This window comes from Squalius cephalus (assembly GCF_949319135.1).
Source record: "Squalius cephalus genome assembly, chromosome: 21".
In the NCBI taxonomy this organism is placed as follows: domain Eukaryota; kingdom Metazoa; phylum Chordata; class Actinopteri; order Cypriniformes; family Leuciscidae; genus Squalius; species Squalius cephalus.
In genome coordinates this window covers 23,191,939-23,209,853 of record NC_137142.1, presented here as the reverse complement: position 1 = coordinate 23,209,853, position 17,915 = coordinate 23,191,939, and the positions used below count along the sequence as shown (strand labels likewise).

Sequence of the window (17,915 nt, the reverse complement as noted above, 5' to 3'; positions counted from 1 at the left end):
CTCCTTCCGCTCCTGTTACAGCCTTTTCCTCGCACAGCAACTGAACTGAGCTAACTGAACGATTACTGTTAAAGGGTCCGTTCGTTTACTTTTCTCACATCTTTCTCCGTTTTTTACCATAGGTAAGTACACTAATAGTGTTTGTAAATAATAACTAACAACAGTATTGTGGTTTAATGAGAAATTTGATTAGAAAATAATGTAATCCGTTCAGCTAAATTAGCTTAAAAGCAATTATAGGCTAACGTTACTCAATGTCCACAACGTAGTAACGTTACAACTAACGTTAATGGTTTTCATTTGTTTTGATTAGACTGAACTTTTGCTTTCCGACTTTCCGAGCAACTCTTCATGATCTCAACTATTTCTTACTGTGCTTTAACTATTTCTGTTCCCCGAACACACAATCTGGAGTTGTTATTAACGTTAGTCCCCACCACCACTTGTTTTTGTATAGGAACGGAGAATGAAAGAGCCTAATTTCTCAGGGAAAGTATTACGAATATTTATAGCAACTTGACTTGATATGAAAAAAATCAACTCGCATCTTTTGTTGAAAACAAATCCGTATTTTGGAGAGAACCATAACATGTATTATTTGAGTTCTAATGTGTTGAAGAATTTTTATACCTATGAAGAGGTTTAAGTTATTATTCATTTTCTTTCTTTGTGTCAGAAACAGATTTTTCTAATCGAAGATGACAGACCGTTACAACATCCACAGTCAGCTGGAGCATCTGCAGTCGAAGTACATCGGCACGGGCCACGCAGACACTAGCAAATGGGAATGGCTAGTTAACCAGCACAGAGACTCGTACTGCTCCTACATGGGCCATTTTGACCTTCTCAATTACTTCGCCGTCGCTGAGAACGAGAGCAAGGCTCGGGTCCGCTTTAACCTGATGGAGAAGATGCTGCAGCCATGTGGTCCACCAGCCGACAAACCTGAAGATGCTTAGGGCCATTGTGACTGAATCCCTACTGGATGTTTTATAAGGCTGTGCTCTGGATATGTTTATTGAGAGAGGGAGAGAGAGGGATCGACCCTGGACACAGGGGGGTTGTGGGTGCTCTTAAATCATCTTGTTTGAGAACCAATGTTTTCTCTCTTTTTTGTGATATTTTGTATAGATTGTTGAACTGCAAGTGTGTCTTGAGAAAATAAATTTGATACCCTCACACAAATGCATTGATTGTATTGTTTTAATATTATAACATTTAGTTTAAGAAATTAATACTTTTATTCAGCAAGGATGCATTAAACTGATAAAAAGTAAATAGGCAGTAAGTAGAATTATAATTTTACAAAAGATTTCTGGTTTTCTATTTCCTCAAGAAATCCTGAAAAAAAAAAAAAAAAATAGTATTCACAATAATATCAAGCAGCACAACTGTTTTCAACATTAATAATAAGACATGTTTCCTGAGCAGTAAATCAACATATAATGATTTCTGAAGGATCATGTGACACTGAAGACTGGAGTAATGATGCTGAAAATTCAGCTTTTTCAGCTATTTTGAAAAAGAAACATTATTTTAAATTGTAATAAAATTTCACAATATTAGTTTTTACTACATTTTGGTCAAATACAGCCTGGGTTTTTATTAAAAAAATATAGTGACGTTAATGTTCTTAATGAAGAAAACGAGGTATTTTGGGGGCTCTGAGTTGGTCTGGGAAACTGAGTCCGTAATCGATGAAAGACATTACTATAGCAAGTACATTGTTAGGTTGGTCTAATAAGTAAATTTACTCTCAATGGGAAATCAGATCTATTTACATATACTAAAAAGTGTGGAAAGTTGCATCGATTCGCTTTGGTATATTGCTCGTTTACAAATAAATCAAGCGAACGCATAAAAAAGGAGTGGATTTTTCCAATGTTTGTCCGATGAATCAGCGCAGAGGAAATTTGGCATCACCATAACTTCACTGATAAGAGATTTGCAGTCTTTGAGCGTGACAGTCAGCGGTTGCCATTATCATAGCAGGCCAAATCCTCGCCAGCTGGCCCCACAGTTTGAGTTATTCTTACAACAGGGTAATTTCTGCTGTGTCAGGATCAGGAACAACATACTGGCACAGCAGATCACCGGTGGTGCTCATGCTGAAGAAGACCAGCTATTTTTAATTTAAAATGAGGAATAATGCTGAATTAAGCTGTTGAGGAGTCCAGAAAGTCTTAGAAAGATGTGTAAAAATGCTGCACTTTAGCAGATGGTCATTTCTGTAGTAACAAACAACCCTTTCAGTTAGTCATTACCCTCCTACACTAACAGACTGAGCTCTTCTTTCAAACATAATCGTTGCTCTGAGAAAAGAGCACCTGGGCTGACCACACAAAAAGACCACTGAGCAAACATTTAATGTCCTTCAGTGGATGGCGCTAACCTTGACAGCATGTGTTTAAGGACGTGGCTATTGCTACATTTAGTCAACCATAAAGCCATCATCTACATCCCTAATGGTAAAATCTCAAACAGCCATAACTTCCAGCGGAAAGCCATTGAATATGAGCAGAGGAAGAACAGTCACATGCTAGATTAAGTCTTAAGTCAGCTTGTTATGTGCGCTAGAGCCTAAATGTGCTTATAGATTAAAGGTCATTTTGCTCCAGCAAATCAGTTATGCACAATTAATTTGAAAATCTGTCTGTCATGCTGCAGTTCAATATAAGATCATAGAGGTTTACATTCAAAACATAAGCATATCTATGATTAAACATGTGAGAACAGATGCCAGCACCATCTGATTAGAGGCACAAGCAACTGGAGAGGAAAAACAAGTTAAAACAAGCATGAAATCAAATGGAGTGCACTTGGCGCCAATGACGACAGCACTGGTCATGTCTAAAAGGGCTTGATGTGAAAGGTGTGACCAGCCGACATATGCAATATTTGTTCTGTATGTGTATGGCAGTTTTTTCCCCCAAGAAATAGACTATTGTATGTCATTAACTGCACTTTTATAATGCACACAGCTTCAAAGAAGGATGATTTGATGGGGCACCGATCATTACAGATCCACAGTTAGAGCAAACACATGCACAATACTCAATGCATGACTGTGTAGTGCGTCACTGGGAAACCAGTTCAAGAGTACAGCTGACTCCTTTAGTCCTCTTACGCACAAAGATTTCCTGGACAAAATCCAGTATTTACAATAGCAAGCGTCTGATTTATCACTTACAATAATGACATGTTAATACAATCGTTTTGACTTAATATCGGCAATCTAGCCACTGCCGGATAATGTCTCCTACTGTAGGAATCTAACCAGTATAGATACATTAAAATGCCTATTTTATATGCCAGTGCAATTACAATAAAGTAGCTTATTTTAAAATGCATCTTCACATAAAAAGGTTTCACATACAGTACCTAGTAAGCCTTTCAGCTTGTCGAAGTATATAGATGTATGTTCAGAATAATTTAGTATGTACAGCATAAAATATCATGTAATTGCTTCTAAATTCTACAATATGAATTACAAAATCTTACAAATGCTGTACAAATGACATGTATGATCTCTACACTTAATAATACACTTTGTTTTACTAAAATGCTCATGGATTTTACAGTTGACTGCACCATGAAATAAAACCAGATGTCCTTGTTTCCATTCATTCACTGCACAAATATTTTTTTAAACAAATGCACTCATAATGTTTGGTTTCTCAGCCCATTATCTTCATTAAGCATAAAATAAGGAAATAGTGATCTGAGATCATTTAAATGTAATATATATTAATTTTTCATTATATATATACTGTGTATATGATATTATATATATATATATATATACACATACGTATATGTGTGTGTATATATATATATATATATATATATATATATATATATATATATATATATATATATATATATATATACACACACACACATATATACATACACGCATACATATACACATACATTCATATGCAAAGATCAGTTATTTCTATTACATCTAAATGGACATTTTGTGTTAAATTTAGTATGTGGTAAAAAAAAACCCACATAATTCTCAAAAATGATTCCAACACTGAAAACAATTTAATTAGAAAGAATGAAAATATGACCCTATAAGATCTACTGTAAGATTTGGCTTATGTTGGATACGGTTTTAAAACATGAAGATATACATACACACTTTAAATATGAATATATCTCTCACTACAATGTGAGAATTTCAAATGTGTACACTACACCAATATATACTCCAATAATCCATACATCTTAAATGGTTCGATCATGAAATATTAAAGATAAATGTGACCTAAAATGGTGATTTTTAAATGCGATAGCTGTTCAACTAATATCTAACTAAATATAAACATTTAGAACGTTAATACAAGTTAGTGTGCTTTCTTACCCCTTTAAATGCTTCTCTGCGAAATAAATCAAGCCAATATACTGCAATATACTGTATTCACATATATCATACACAGACTGTACAATTGTTTTGAAATAATTTAAAAGTTTCCCCAATTTCTAACAACATGAACAAAAAACAAAACAAAAAAAAAGTTAAAAGATGGACATAAGTGAGCGTCCAGCAAATTCTGTATTTGACATACAATCAGATATTATATAAAGCACCAACATGTGCAATAATGCAATACTGACACATTCTATAATGGACTAAAATAATGGACTAGAAGCCCTTTCCAAGTTTGAGTTAAAACTATTGTTTTACTACATTATATTGCTTGCAAAATCTTGTTCGGCACCACTGTTCTTAATAAAACTCATCACATTTATGTACAACCTAAAAGCCAAATCAATGAGACACTACTTGGAATTTTAGGAAAACTGTCATAATGTTTCGGGCAAAGTAAAATGCAAGTTAAATAAACATGGATTGTGTCATAAACATATGATGATAGTCTATTCCTGAACAGCAGTTATATAGAAGATATGTTACAACATGACCACATGTATATCAAGTAATCAGACTTTAAGGGAAAAACAACACTGTAAAGGCACAACATAAATCTGATTACATTCTATTATACTGAGGACGGTATTAATCTGGATACAGAGGAATAATGGCAGTAATAAACCTGGACATCACAATGGACCTCAATATCCATGTAATGTACACAGAACCAGATACATGATTCTTATAAAATGTTTTTTCACATGCATGGATATTCATAGATATTACTGGACTCTGCATGAATACAGCAAGAAATATGTATAATATACAACAACATCAAAAACAATCCTCAGAGCTGCACGCATCAATAACGTAAGCCACTGTTGAGTCACTGCACGCGCTCAGTTTTACACTGTTGTGCTGAAGTGAACCTTTAGAAAATATCAGGGACACTTTAAATTAAAAGTGTAAGTCTTGTCCTTAGTGTGTGCAAAAAAATGTTCCTGAAAGAATTTGAAAGAAAACATTGCATTGCTTTATCTTGTTTGAAGGTCTCTCTCTCTCTCTCTCTCTCTCTCTTCGATTCAGTTCATAATTACATTCCAGGCCCATCTTTAGCCACGCTGTAGCCCCCTAGTGGCTGAAAGCAATAACCAAAGCGCATCCGGTGCCAGAGAAGAGCCGGCCGCCGCAGGGAGCCAGTCTGTTAGCCTCTCGGCAGGAAACATGGCGAAGAGACAGGAAGAGAGAGCCAGCACCCCCTCCACCAGGCACCGCCTCAGGGCCGATGAAACCTGCCACAAAACAGAGACAGCAGACGCTAGTTTGGCAGACAGGACACATAACAGATCTGAGCAATATTTAGAGGAAGAGAGGCATCTACAGTGGAAAGAGCAGCTGATAGGGTCTTTTTATTAGCAGCAAGTCTATTAACACGGCACTTGACGAATAAAGAGTCCTGCCAGATACATACCAGAGGTGTCTAACACATCAGATAATGTAATTGTGCTTAGTTTATACATTTCCTGAACCCATTCAGGGTGATTTGCAAAAACGACTGTGATGATAGACATCATGTGACTTTTCGCTGTACTTCACGTTTACCCCATCATGCTCACATTACATTTTAGGACCTTAAGAGAAACTCTGTCAGCATTTACTCACTCTAATATTGTTTCAAACCTGCATGACTTACTTTCTTCTGTTGAACACAAAGGAATATTCAATTTGTCCATACAATGTAAGTCAATGGCAACTGAAACTGTTTGGTTATCAACATTCTTCAAAATATCTTCTTTTGTGTTCAACAGAAGAAAAAAAATACACACAGGTTTGGAACATCATCAGAGTGAGTAAATGGCGTTTTAATTTTTTGGGTAAAATATCATTTTAAAGGCACAGTATGTAATTTTTGCCTTGCCGCTAGAGGTCGCTTATTCAAAACAATAACAAAGGGTTAGCTTGATGATGCTGTGAACGAGTGTGGAATCATGGGAGTTGTCTTCACCTCCACAGCAGATGGAAAGCAATCCGACGGGACTCGTTATGTTCATGGTTGGGCTAATGTATTAAAGTTTTTTTAACGTTACTGTGGTATGAAGTCGGGCGGACATTTTACGCTGCTGTTTTATTATGCTTATATGCTGCAGTCGGCCGCTGCCGCTCCTTTCACTTTATGCATATTTTGTGATTAAAGGTAAGATTTTATGATTTTAACATCCGCCTCCTCCTTCCCTGAACTTGAACATTGTTGGTTACGTTTGATCTAATGAAATACCCGCAAATGCTGAATTACTACATACAGGTCTATTTTATTTGATGAATTAAAATTGTGGGGTAATGCAGTACAATCATACTAATATACATTTGAATGTGTTGAAAATTATGTTGTTTAATTTTGATTAAGTTTGATTAATATTAGAATATTAATAAAAGCTGGATGACCGCGGCACACAGCGCGGATGAATCCAATGTTTTGAGGAGAATGTGCGGCTGTCAGTCGCCACGCCGGTGTGGATACTGTCATTCGGAATCACAGATTCCACTTTTTGGAAGTATGACCAACATAAGAATTTTTCACCGGAAAATGTCATCTGAACAAGTAACATCCACTTAGTTGTTCTGACCAACTAAGGAAAAAAAGCATTCCAGTAAATCGTGCTGATTAAATCTCACGATCGCTAATCATATCACGTCAAACCGTGCAAATTATACTTTGTTCTCAAATTGTTAATGTTAACAATATCAGCATTGCGTGACTACGTTTAATGCCCTTCCAAAGTCTATCGCATTTTACAATGGGTGAATCTCCAGTTGTCACTGGTGATTGTCGTTTGAACCTTTCTGGATCCGCCATCAAATTGATAAGTTTAATTATATCAAGTGCTGTGAGAAAAGGCTATAAATCTCCACATCCAACATCCTCACACGCAATATAGCCTACTAGCCGAGACTCCTCCTTTATGTCTACAGATGTGACGTAATGACGCACATTCCCGCGGAAATCCACCAGTACCACTGGAATTAAAAACACTATTACAAGCTTACCGTTTTGAATCGAGCTAAGGCAAGCAGATAGTTTTGAAAACTGGCTGGTTATGTACTTGCTCAAATTTATTTTGGATAATTTTTAACCCAAAAAAAGTTACGGACTGCAGCTTTAATGTCAATTACATAATTACAAAAACTGTATCAATGACAGTTGACTTACTGGACTATAGCCAACAACCTTTCATCCTCCTGATCAAGCTGCTAGTAGTACACAAACGTACCTGGTAAACTGTTTGCTTTCTTCGTGGACTTCCATTTCTTTGCTTTTAAATTCATTAAGTTCTTTACGTATAGCAGCCTGTGACAAGAACAAAAAAGCCATTAGTGACGATGTGATCAAAGCTGAAAACAGATGTGCTCCTTCATATTTTTGTGGATGAGTAGTTGAGCAGTTGTGAATGAGTAGTTGAGCAGTTGATGAATAGAAAGTTCAAAAGAACAACTTTTATTTTAAAATAGAAATCTTTTGAAACATTATAAATGTTTTTAGTATGACTTCTGGTCAATTGAATGTGTCCTTGTATTATAAAAACTGCACTATTCACATTATAAGTATACAATATGTTAATATACTGTTTTATGTTCAATGAAAAAACAGCTCTTTTCATTATAATGAACTATTGACCACACAAGTGTTTGTGAATCACCATATTTTAAAGCACCAGTCACATGCCCAGTAGGTGGCATCAGTGACCATACAAAAGGCAAGAGATCTTCTGATATTGATGCAATATTCTCCAACTTATAAATGAGAGGACATTACTTATCTTTATCTTTAGGACCATCAACTGTATAATATAAACTATGCATTTAACAATATAGACATTTAATAAATGTGTTAATAAATGTTTATCACTCATAAATCGTGAGTTAACAGAGACCAGGGGTCTATAAACCCATAAAACTTTGTGTTCACCAACAAATAGAGCAGATAACAGGTTTAGAATGACATGAGGGTAAATATTTTAATAATTTTTTTTCTTTTTTTTAGATTGAACCATTTACATTTTGGGAGAACTATTAAAGCATTTGTTCTTTAAAATATGCACAAATCGTCTAAAAGATCTCTAACACTTTACAATAAGGTTTCTTTAGTTAACATTAGTTAACTACTTTAGTTATTAACATGAGCTAAGAATTAACTATTTCTATAGCATTTATTTAAAAAATGTACTAATACATTATTAAAATCAAAAGTTGTATTTTGTTAACATCAGTGCACTATGAACTAACATGAACAAACAATGAATGACATTAAAGATTTATAAATATTGTAACAAATTTATTGCTCATTGTTAGTTCATGTTAGTTAATACATTAACTAATGCTAAGAAATGAGACTATTCTAAAGTGTCACCAAAAGATCTTTAAATCTACATAAATGAAAATTAAGCAAGAATGTATTATTTTAAGATTAAAATTATAAATTAAAATATTTATTCAGAAAAGAATTCAATTAAATAGATTATAAGTTAAATTAAAAGTAAAAAGTACTAAATTTAGTTTAACAATTAATTTTTTTTGTTTTATTACCACCAAAACATTATCTACATTTTTTTTTTAATCCTCGGGACAATTCTGTTATTTACAATGGGAAAAATGATGCTCCAACATTTGCCATGGTGCATGTGCATATGTGTCTTCGCAATTCTATGTAGCACAGCATGCACGATTTAAAGCAACAGTAAGAGAGAGGAATGGCTTACTTTGTCTGCAGGGGTCAACCTGGTCCAGGGCTTGTCAGCACGCCGATCATAGTCTTTTGCGTCTGTGACCTCCACATATTCATTAAACCGCAAAATTCTCCGTGCCACGAGTTCTGCGACTGTGGGCCGGACGCTGAGCTATACAGACACAGAGCAATTCCTTTAGTCACCTTTTAATGTGTGTGCAGTCTCCTTCAATAGGAGTTAAACATGTTCCTTTATCTTTGATAATGAAGCACGTGATGGTGGATGTGACTGACTTTACAAGTGAAAATATTTAGAAGTGGTTTCTATTCCTGCAGTCATTTGTCTACATAGTACTGTCTATTATTGCAGTTTCAGCCAGAACAGGTCAACTTTGAGGAAAATCTCTGCAAATGGCTATTGAACTAATTTATAGATCAGTCCATTTAAATTCTCTGCCCGGATTCTCTCAATAACACAGGGCATTAGAAGCATACTAAATTAGGAGGGCCAAATTAAAATGGCCAGACTTCCAGCCACCACTTCTACAACACGTCAGGAATATAAATCTCTTTCTCACTCCCCACAACACCTCACACATTACAATTAAGAGTTAGCTAGTGGGTTAATGACATGATCAAATTGACTCTTTAATCTATTTTTATTAATCTATCTATTACATCTTAACTTATTAAATAATAAATTCAAGTACGAGCCATTTATTCAAGTTGATTAGTTCAAGACCTGTTCTTAGAAGTGATGCATTATTGAGATACTAGACAAATTTTTTTTTTTTACTTCCTTGTAAGGCCAGCAGGTGGTGCAATGTCCTACAATGATGTCACATTAATGATTTTGATTAATGACAATTCATAACTTCATGGAGCATTATGCTAAAGTAACAGGTTGTTTGTTATTTGACATTAGAGCAATACATTACATTTAGACCTGTAATCTTTCAATATCTGACAATTTCTAATTTCTATGGAGGCTCATTTCTGCCACATAAGAAAAAAATCATACATTTATTTTGAAATAAATTGAAATGATGACAAACTAATTCATAATTATAGGATTTTCAAAACAAAAAATTGTCAGTTATAACCTTATCTCATAATTTAAGAACTTATGTCATAATTATTATTTACCAAAGCATGATTTTATTTCTTATGTAGCAGAAATCCATACATTCCTGATAAATTGAACAAATGATGAGAATTTGACTCAAGAAAACTAGTCGATTGCAGAAGGTTGTACCTTTCGGGACAGTCTTCTTTTAATCTCCTGCTTGGCCTCTTGTTCTTCTTCCTCATTTTTCTCTAAAGGGATATAAGAAAGATGATTTTGTTAGTTTTTATCTTATCCAATGACCGATATTTGCTCTGAAGTTTAAATATTAAATATTTGACAATTATTGCAAAACAGAGAACTTTCCATTTTAGCACAACCAAGGTCATTCAAGACTAAACAACATGTATCCGACAATGTTGATTTTTAGTCCTACTTGTCAGTAAGTGATCAGAGTACAGTGAAAACCAGCTTAGCTTAACAGTAAATAATGGTCTAGAATGACAGCATGCTCAGTCCAAAATATGTTTGTGTAACACTGGCCAAAAATACTGAATATGCCATGTGACCATGAGCATTTCTTAAGGATTCTTTATCTATCCTACGCTGACCGATTGGTTTAAATGGTCTGTAAATCCTTTTTTTTTTTTTTTTTTTTTTAAGTTAACCTAACAATTCGAAGTGTTAGTTTACTCATATAATATCTTCAGTTACCAATATCTTTTTTTAAATAATGTAGCTTACTTTTACTTCAGGAAACAATACTAATGACTGATTTATAAATTACAACTTCAGAATTGGGACAGTTCATTTACAGGATATTTGCAACCAAGATGAATTATATCTCAGATAAGCAGTGTGCTTCAGGCAACTCTTTGATTAAATGTTTACACCTCACTGTTTGTCGGCATAGAGCTTACGGCTTGTTTGAGCTTCACCACATTCCTAGTCTTCATCAATTACATCACATGACACAGGGACTGAGACACATAGAGATGCCCTTGACTCAATGAACGTGTCTCCAACATCAGAGGCAGTAATAAGCAACAACAAACATTGGAGCCCAGGGCATCCCAAACAAAGCAAATGTCTCCAAACTATGTAAATGAGATTGTGACAGGAGACATACGCTTCAGAATATTTCGCTGCTCGAGCTCTTCTGTGGTGGGCCTTTGACTCAGCCGTCTATGGGTGGACAAAAACAAGAGTCAGTTTGTGAGGAACCACAGAGACTATTGATGAATTTTTAGCTTGTGTTTTGTAAAGAAATTCATAGGTGCCCAAAATAAGTGTATCAAAACTTTTGAATGATAGTACATTGAATATAATAAATTGGCAACGTTAGTATTCAATATATTAGCAGTACAGATCAGGATGGTTTAATGTACCTCACTAGTTTACAGCCGATCTGCTGCCACAGCTCCTGTCGCTGCATCTCTGAGGTCCGCGGGAGAATGTTCTTCTCTTCTAGCTCCTTCATGCTGGGCCTGTTACCAAGTTTGATGGCAAGTGTGTCCCTGCGTCGAATTTTTATGGCAAGGGAGCCTATTAAAAAGAAAAACAGGGATGCATGATAGTATATTGGTAGCATATTTGTTATTGATCCTACTTGTTGTTTTTAAATGTATCATTATAGGTTGATTGGATATATATTGTACATAACGATTCGGATATTCAATTGTGACTTGGATTATAATTTCATTTTTACAATTAGATTACCTTTGCTGTCTGACTTGGTTCGATTGCCTGGTCTGAATCTGAGTTTGATTGCTCCCCCTCCCCCCGCGGGATTTCGTTCACATTATATTATTTGGGTCCCTTTATATGCGGACTAGGGTACGGTTCACGGGTGTGCAGAGTTCGGAAAACAGCGTTCATCAACACCGAACTCTGACATTAATCGAACCCAGGTCGCACTAAAAGTGCTAGTGTGAAAGCACTTTAAAGTTACCATGAAACCAAAATTGACCATTCTTATTTATTTATTTTTTATAGAAAAATACAGTATTTATTATAAAAGATCTTGTCGGAATACACAAAAGGGAAGAAAATCATGCCGACTTTAAAAGTTTATCTTTAAAAACGCTGAAATTAGTAAGAATGTAAAATGTAAATCACAAGTTTTCATATTGCACATTATAATGTTGTGATTCCTAATTCACTTGTAGCATTTAAAATGGTAAAGAATTTCAATAGGGGCCATTTATCAGTTCTTAGCCCTGATCGGCTCATCTGCATCGGGCAGAGATTTAGTACCAATGCAACCTTAGAATAAACTTAATATATTTGCATTCTGACACCAGTGAAACATCTTCAGATTGCAGTGTGGAAAGAACAGAAAATGAGAAACAGGCGTCAGTCTTTGCAGGAATGTGCTCTGCATTGTGTACTGGCAGCAAAGTCTGCAGAGTTACCAGCATGTCAGAAAGTAACGCTGACTAGAGACAGCATGTTTTTCCAGTTTGACAAACTAAAGGCTTGGACATCCGCTTTGCCAAAATTCTTTGAAGTTACAAGAGAAACTTCTAAAATGCAGTTACCAAGAATGAAACCTCCAAGAAATGTATCGCCTGTACTTGTGTTACGGGTTTTGATTATACATAAACATCAAGCTGATGACACATACATTTACTAGAATAATCTACATGCATATCCAGAAAAGCTGAATATTTAAAGCTTTTCACTTACTGTACATGATTTTAATTTGGCTCAATTTTTTATTGGACAGAAAATGTAGAGAAACAAGGGAACTACACTTGAACACATACTAGAGGTATACTCATCATCTTCGTCCTCCTCTTCTTCGTCCTTGTAGAGTATAGGTCCATCTGAATCATCCGAGTCGTTGGCCTGGTTTTCTCGAATGGAGTCAGGAATGACGGTCACCTCTGGGCTTTCCACATTGACGGTTTGTTGTCTCTCTCCCTCTGCAGTCCCAACAATCCTACAAAAGGCCAAACACTCATTTAGATTACCTAAAATATTCATTAGGATGAGCCGTTATCATAATCAGGGAAAGAGGACAACATACTCAAGACTTTAAAGAGGTCATAACATCATTCATTTTTTAAATTAATATTTTCCTTGAGGTCCATTTATAATGTTAGTAACGTTTTTTTGTGCTAAGAGAGTCATAATATAGTTTTTCATGGCCATTTTCTCTCCTCTCTCTGACTGTTTGAACTAAATGGTTTGTTTTTGGCTGCTGTGCCTTTAAGAAACTGCCACTTCACATGTGAGATGATTGCTGTGCTTCAGTGATCACACTTTTTTTTTTACTAAACATTTTAAGTAGCACCTGTTGATCGGCACCCTTCCCATACGCACTTGCACGCTGCCAATATCCGACATGGGCCATAAACAAAGGAAAAGAACAAGTCGCAAACAAGCAAACCCAAACCAAAATCTGAAACCAGAAATAAGGACATAGTAACCCTACCATATATCAGAGGCATAACAGAACCATTACAGCGGGCAATGAGAAAATACAACATAAACACAGTAGTAAAACCATACACAAAGTTAAGACAGTTACTGGTACACCCCAAGTACAAAATAGAGCAAGACAAAAAATGTAACGTCATATACGAGATACCATGCAAATCATGCAATAAAACATACGTAGGAGAAACAGGCAGGTCATTCAACATAAGAAAGAAAGAACATCAGAAAGAATGTGAAAAAGAAACAACAGGACGACTCACAAGAACTCAAAAGGAAAAAGCACAACAGGAACAACTAAAATCAGCCATATCAGATCATTGCAAACGAAATAACCACATTATGGACTGGGATAACGGACACATCATCAGATCAGAACCAAACAGATATAGAAGATGAATAAAGGAGGCGATTGAAATCAGGAAGCGGGCCAAAGACACCATCAACCGGGACGAGGGAGCCTACATGCTCTCACACACATGGAACACCATCCTCCAGAGACCATCGAGGGGCCGGGGGGGCAGGGCGTGGCCAGCCCGGCGGAACTGTCAGGTCCGCCGGGTTGGCCACGCCCAGGAAATAACAGCTGATAAACGACACGTCACAGCTGTCAGATGACGCTTCTGAGGAAGACTGCAGGTTGCAGTCGAAACATGTCAAGGTAAAGAAAAAGTTCTCTCCACCTAACATTTTGTCTTTCTAGAAGAAAACTATCCAAATTTAATCATTAAGAAGACAATATGAAAATTTTTGAACGAGCACCTGTCCTGTTGATTCATTTTGATATAACACCTTCAGTTCAGTTGTAATGCTGCAATGCTGTAGGTTTGGCTAAAAAAGTCCAAAAACTGAATCTGCAGTAAAAGAGTTTCATCTGCATGCTCTGAGACGCAAGTCATTTATGATGTAGGAAAAAAGAGCCACCGTTTCTTCACCGATTGCGGCAACTTTTTATTACAGATATTTTGCCAGGAATTTCCCAATTTCCCAGGAAGAGTACATTTTGTTCTCTTGGACACATGGGAAGGAAACGCTGCTTTATTCGCAAATGTTTTATGCAATATTCCAATTTTACTCATAATTTAAATTCGCAACTTTGGGTGGAAACACAACGATTGAAGACTGCTGAAAATTCATCTGTGCCATCACAGGAATAAATTACGTTTCAAAATATATTAAAATAGTAAACAGTTATTTTAAATTGTAATAATATTTACAATATTACTGTTCTACTGAATTTTGGATCACATAAATGCAAAAAGTAATCTAACCGACCACCAAACACTAGGGGTATAGTAGTGTACATTACTGTAAATTTACCCCAATCTCATTAAACGTCTGATTGGAGGATGACACACAGCATGACTTACCTTTAGGGGAAATATATTGACATGCACATGTGCTATATAATCAATATTAAAAGCACAACATTAGAGGAATACAGATTTTACAATAACATGTAAACTGACCTTTGTATCTGGTCTGCCGCTGTCCTCTCTTTCTCTTCTTCGCTCTCTGTGCTCACAGGTTCACCTAAATTGTCTGAGGAGAGTTCATTTGAGGATCCAGTGAAGGATGTTTCCTCTGTGGCTTGGTTAACATGAGGCTGACTTTTGTCCATCTCGGCAGAGGACTCGGAAAGTTGATCGGCACCCTTCCCATCCTGAGATTTCTCCTCTGCTTTCTCATTAACATTTGAGGTTAATTCTTTTTTCCTTTGGTCCTTTTTAGAGGAGCTTTCCGCAGTCTCGGACGGGGTTTTGGAAGGGGGCCGTGGTGACCTGGAGGGTGCGGGTTTTTTGGCAGACTTGGCTTGTGCTGCTGTTAGCTCAGAGTTGTTGTTCTTTGGGGTTTTCGAGGAGGTCGATGAAGATGATTGACCCGAGGCCTGAGTGGAACTCTTGGATGTGCCTGCAGTTTTCTTAGGATTCAATGTTTTTGCTGTGAAGAAATTCAGAGAAATACGAGAATTAGAGATCTTAAAATGATAAGTTAATGGCTACACCAAATGGCGGTGTTTTAAAAGCTTTTTCTAAGAATAGAAACGGATTACTTGTACTAAGACATAATTACAGAACTAAAGGATAACATCAGATAGTGTATTTTCACATGCAGGTTCACCACTAAAAAACAAACTTCCTATGCGAAGGTCACTGCTGACCAAAGATATGAGTTTAGTTTGACATTCACAGGAGCCAGGAAATTCAAAACACTATAAAACAAATAATCTAGGGTTCTCACATCGAGTTATGTATTCATTTGCTGAAATTAAGAATATTAAAACATTACGAATGAATAAATAATAAATCTATAAAAAAGTGCTTCAGTTAAAAGAGGAAGCTGACAAGCCACCAATGATGGGACACAATGGACAGCTAAAAGGATAAAGGAACAGCACAGTGTGGAACAATGAGCCCCTGTTTTTATACACAATTACACGAGTGTGGTGTACATGCACAAAGTCCTGGTTACATGCAAAATGCAGCACATTTATTATACCATTATATTCAGACACAAAGGCAAACATCAATACAAGATTATAATATGTTTAACAATGAGACATGTAACGCAAGCAGAATAACAATACAAGAAAGCCATACTGGGTCACAAATGAGTCAGTACTGGACAACATAAACCCAAACTAGTTAAAGCATGAATCCAGCAAACTGCACATTTGCCCATTCTCAAACAAATGTAGATAGATTTTGCTGACATTTCTGACAGCTTTTTTTGTTCTTCGAAAGACCAAGTTGGTTCCCAGCTTGACTTGTCAGGGGGAAAGAGGTGCAAGCAGGAACCCCTCCATGCAGAGCTTGTTCCCCACACATGCAATCACAATGCTCTATTCTCAGTACTGACACGTGTACTCACCATTGCCACGAGTGGCAGTTCGGGTGGTTTGTTTGGGTGGAGGAGCGGAGACCTGCTTATTGGTGGTCTTGGTTACCTTTTTACCCCCTGCTTGGCCACCTTTCTTCACACCTGAGCTTGTGGCCTCACCAGAGGGTTTTGGGAGTGTGGTCTGTTGTTTTTTAGTAGGGGTTTTTGGAGCGGTTGACTCACTGGTCTTTGGGCTGGGCTTGCTGTCATTCCTCTCTACTGAGCACAGAGGAGCAGAGCACCCTAAACGGTCATGTCAGCACATAATCAAATAGTATAAATAGAGAATTTAGCTCAAAATTCTAATTGGATAAGCTACGTTTTAAGCCATTTTTAATACACAAATAAGGCCAAACATACATTACATCAAGAAGCAACTGTAAACTATATTAATTGGCTGACAAATTATATATATTGTCATATATAATTGACATTTTATTCAGCAAGGAAGCAATAAAATGATCAAAGTGATAGAAAAGACTTTTAAATTGTTACAAAAGTTGTGAACTTTACATGAATCAAAGAATCCTGACAAATATTTTAAGCAGTTTAAACTGTTAAGCATTAAGCTGTTTTCAACATTATAAAAAGAAATGTTTCTTGAGCACTATATCAGCATATTAGAGTGATTAATGAACGGTCATGTGACACTGAAGACTGGAGGAATGGCTGCTGAAAATTCTGCTTTGCCATCACAGGAATAAATTAAATTTTAAAATGCAATAAATTAGAAAAGAGTTACTTAAAATAAAAAATAAATGCAGCCTTGGTGAGCATAAGAAAAAGACATAAAAAATATCTTGATGACTATGTGTGTGTGTGTGTGTGTGTGTGTAATTATTATTAATTTAAATGATTTATTAAACTATTTATTAATAATAAATTTATAAATTAAACCTTGGTCTTATTCTCTTGGTGGCATTTTTTATAAGCGTTTATAATGGGTGTTCTTGCACAGTGCAAATGCCTCAAGTTGCTTTAATGCTTTAGTGCAACTATTCCCTCAGCCTCTTCAAAATGATCCCCATGAAAAATAAATTATTTTCATTGGTTGGCGGAAAAGTGGTGGAAACAATTACAGAACTGTTGTAGAACATTAAAGAGGAAGAAATTATACAAATATATTTGTGTTGACGTTTCCCTCGCATATCTTGTGTGCCCACAACTTATGATGAAAAGAAAACTTCCAAAATGATGTCAGTCTAAATGGCACATTACCCATAAAAGGATACAAAGCATAACATCCATCATGTTATAGACCTTAGCTTCAAAACCAAATCTGCTGAACTATACGGCACATTAGAGTAGACACTAGTCGGCACCTCACCGCTTAAAGGGATGGTTCGGCCAAAAATGATATTTAACCCATGATTTACTCACCCTCAAGCCGTTCGAGATGCATATGTCAATCTTTTTTCAGACGAACA

General features: G+C 36.0%; 2 protein-coding genes across 10 annotated transcripts in view; one reads left to right on the top strand and one right to left on the bottom strand.

Annotated features, from left to right (window-relative positions):
• sf3b5 (splicing factor 3b, subunit 5) lies at nt 1-1,174 on the top strand. Its single transcript, XM_079856362.1, has 2 exons — nt 1-122; nt 677-1,174. Exon 2 carries the CDS (start codon nt 699-701, stop codon nt 957-959), a length of 261 nt encoding a protein of 86 aa, XP_079712488.1. The 5' UTR covers nt 1-122; nt 677-698; the 3' UTR covers nt 960-1,174.
• Nucleotides 1,175-5,449: 4,275 nt separating this feature from the next.
• The window catches only part of phactr2 (phosphatase and actin regulator 2), a 37,496-nt gene continuing 25,030 nt past the window's right edge, over nt 5,450-17,915 (bottom strand). For 3 of the 9 annotated variants that reach the window (XM_079855239.1, XM_079855243.1, XM_079855241.1), the window contains exons 5-13: nt 16,480-16,704; nt 15,078-15,549; nt 12,936-13,111; nt 11,556-11,712; nt 11,297-11,352; nt 10,357-10,418; nt 9,136-9,273; nt 7,651-7,727; nt 5,450-5,673 (exon numbers count right to left, since the gene is read on the bottom strand). In XM_079855239.1, the coding sequence (XP_079711365.1) occupies nt 5,658-5,673; nt 7,651-7,727; nt 9,136-9,273; nt 10,357-10,418; nt 11,297-11,352; nt 11,556-11,712; nt 12,936-13,111; nt 15,078-15,549; nt 16,480-16,704 (1,379 nt within the window). In that variant the 3' untranslated portion in view covers nt 5,450-5,657. Of the gene's footprint in view, nt 5,674-7,650; nt 7,728-9,135; nt 9,274-10,356; nt 10,419-11,296; nt 11,353-11,555; nt 11,713-12,935; nt 13,112-15,077; nt 15,550-16,479; nt 16,708-17,915 lie in introns of all 9 variants that reach the window. The other 6 variants (XM_079855238.1, XM_079855242.1, XM_079855240.1 and 3 more) reach the window with 2 other exon arrangements.

Excerpts from the sequence above, each read along its gene's own strand:
- sf3b5 (XM_079856362.1), top strand. The coding sequence starts at position 699 with ATGACAGACCGTTACAACATCCACAGTCAGCTGGAGCATCTGCAGTCG.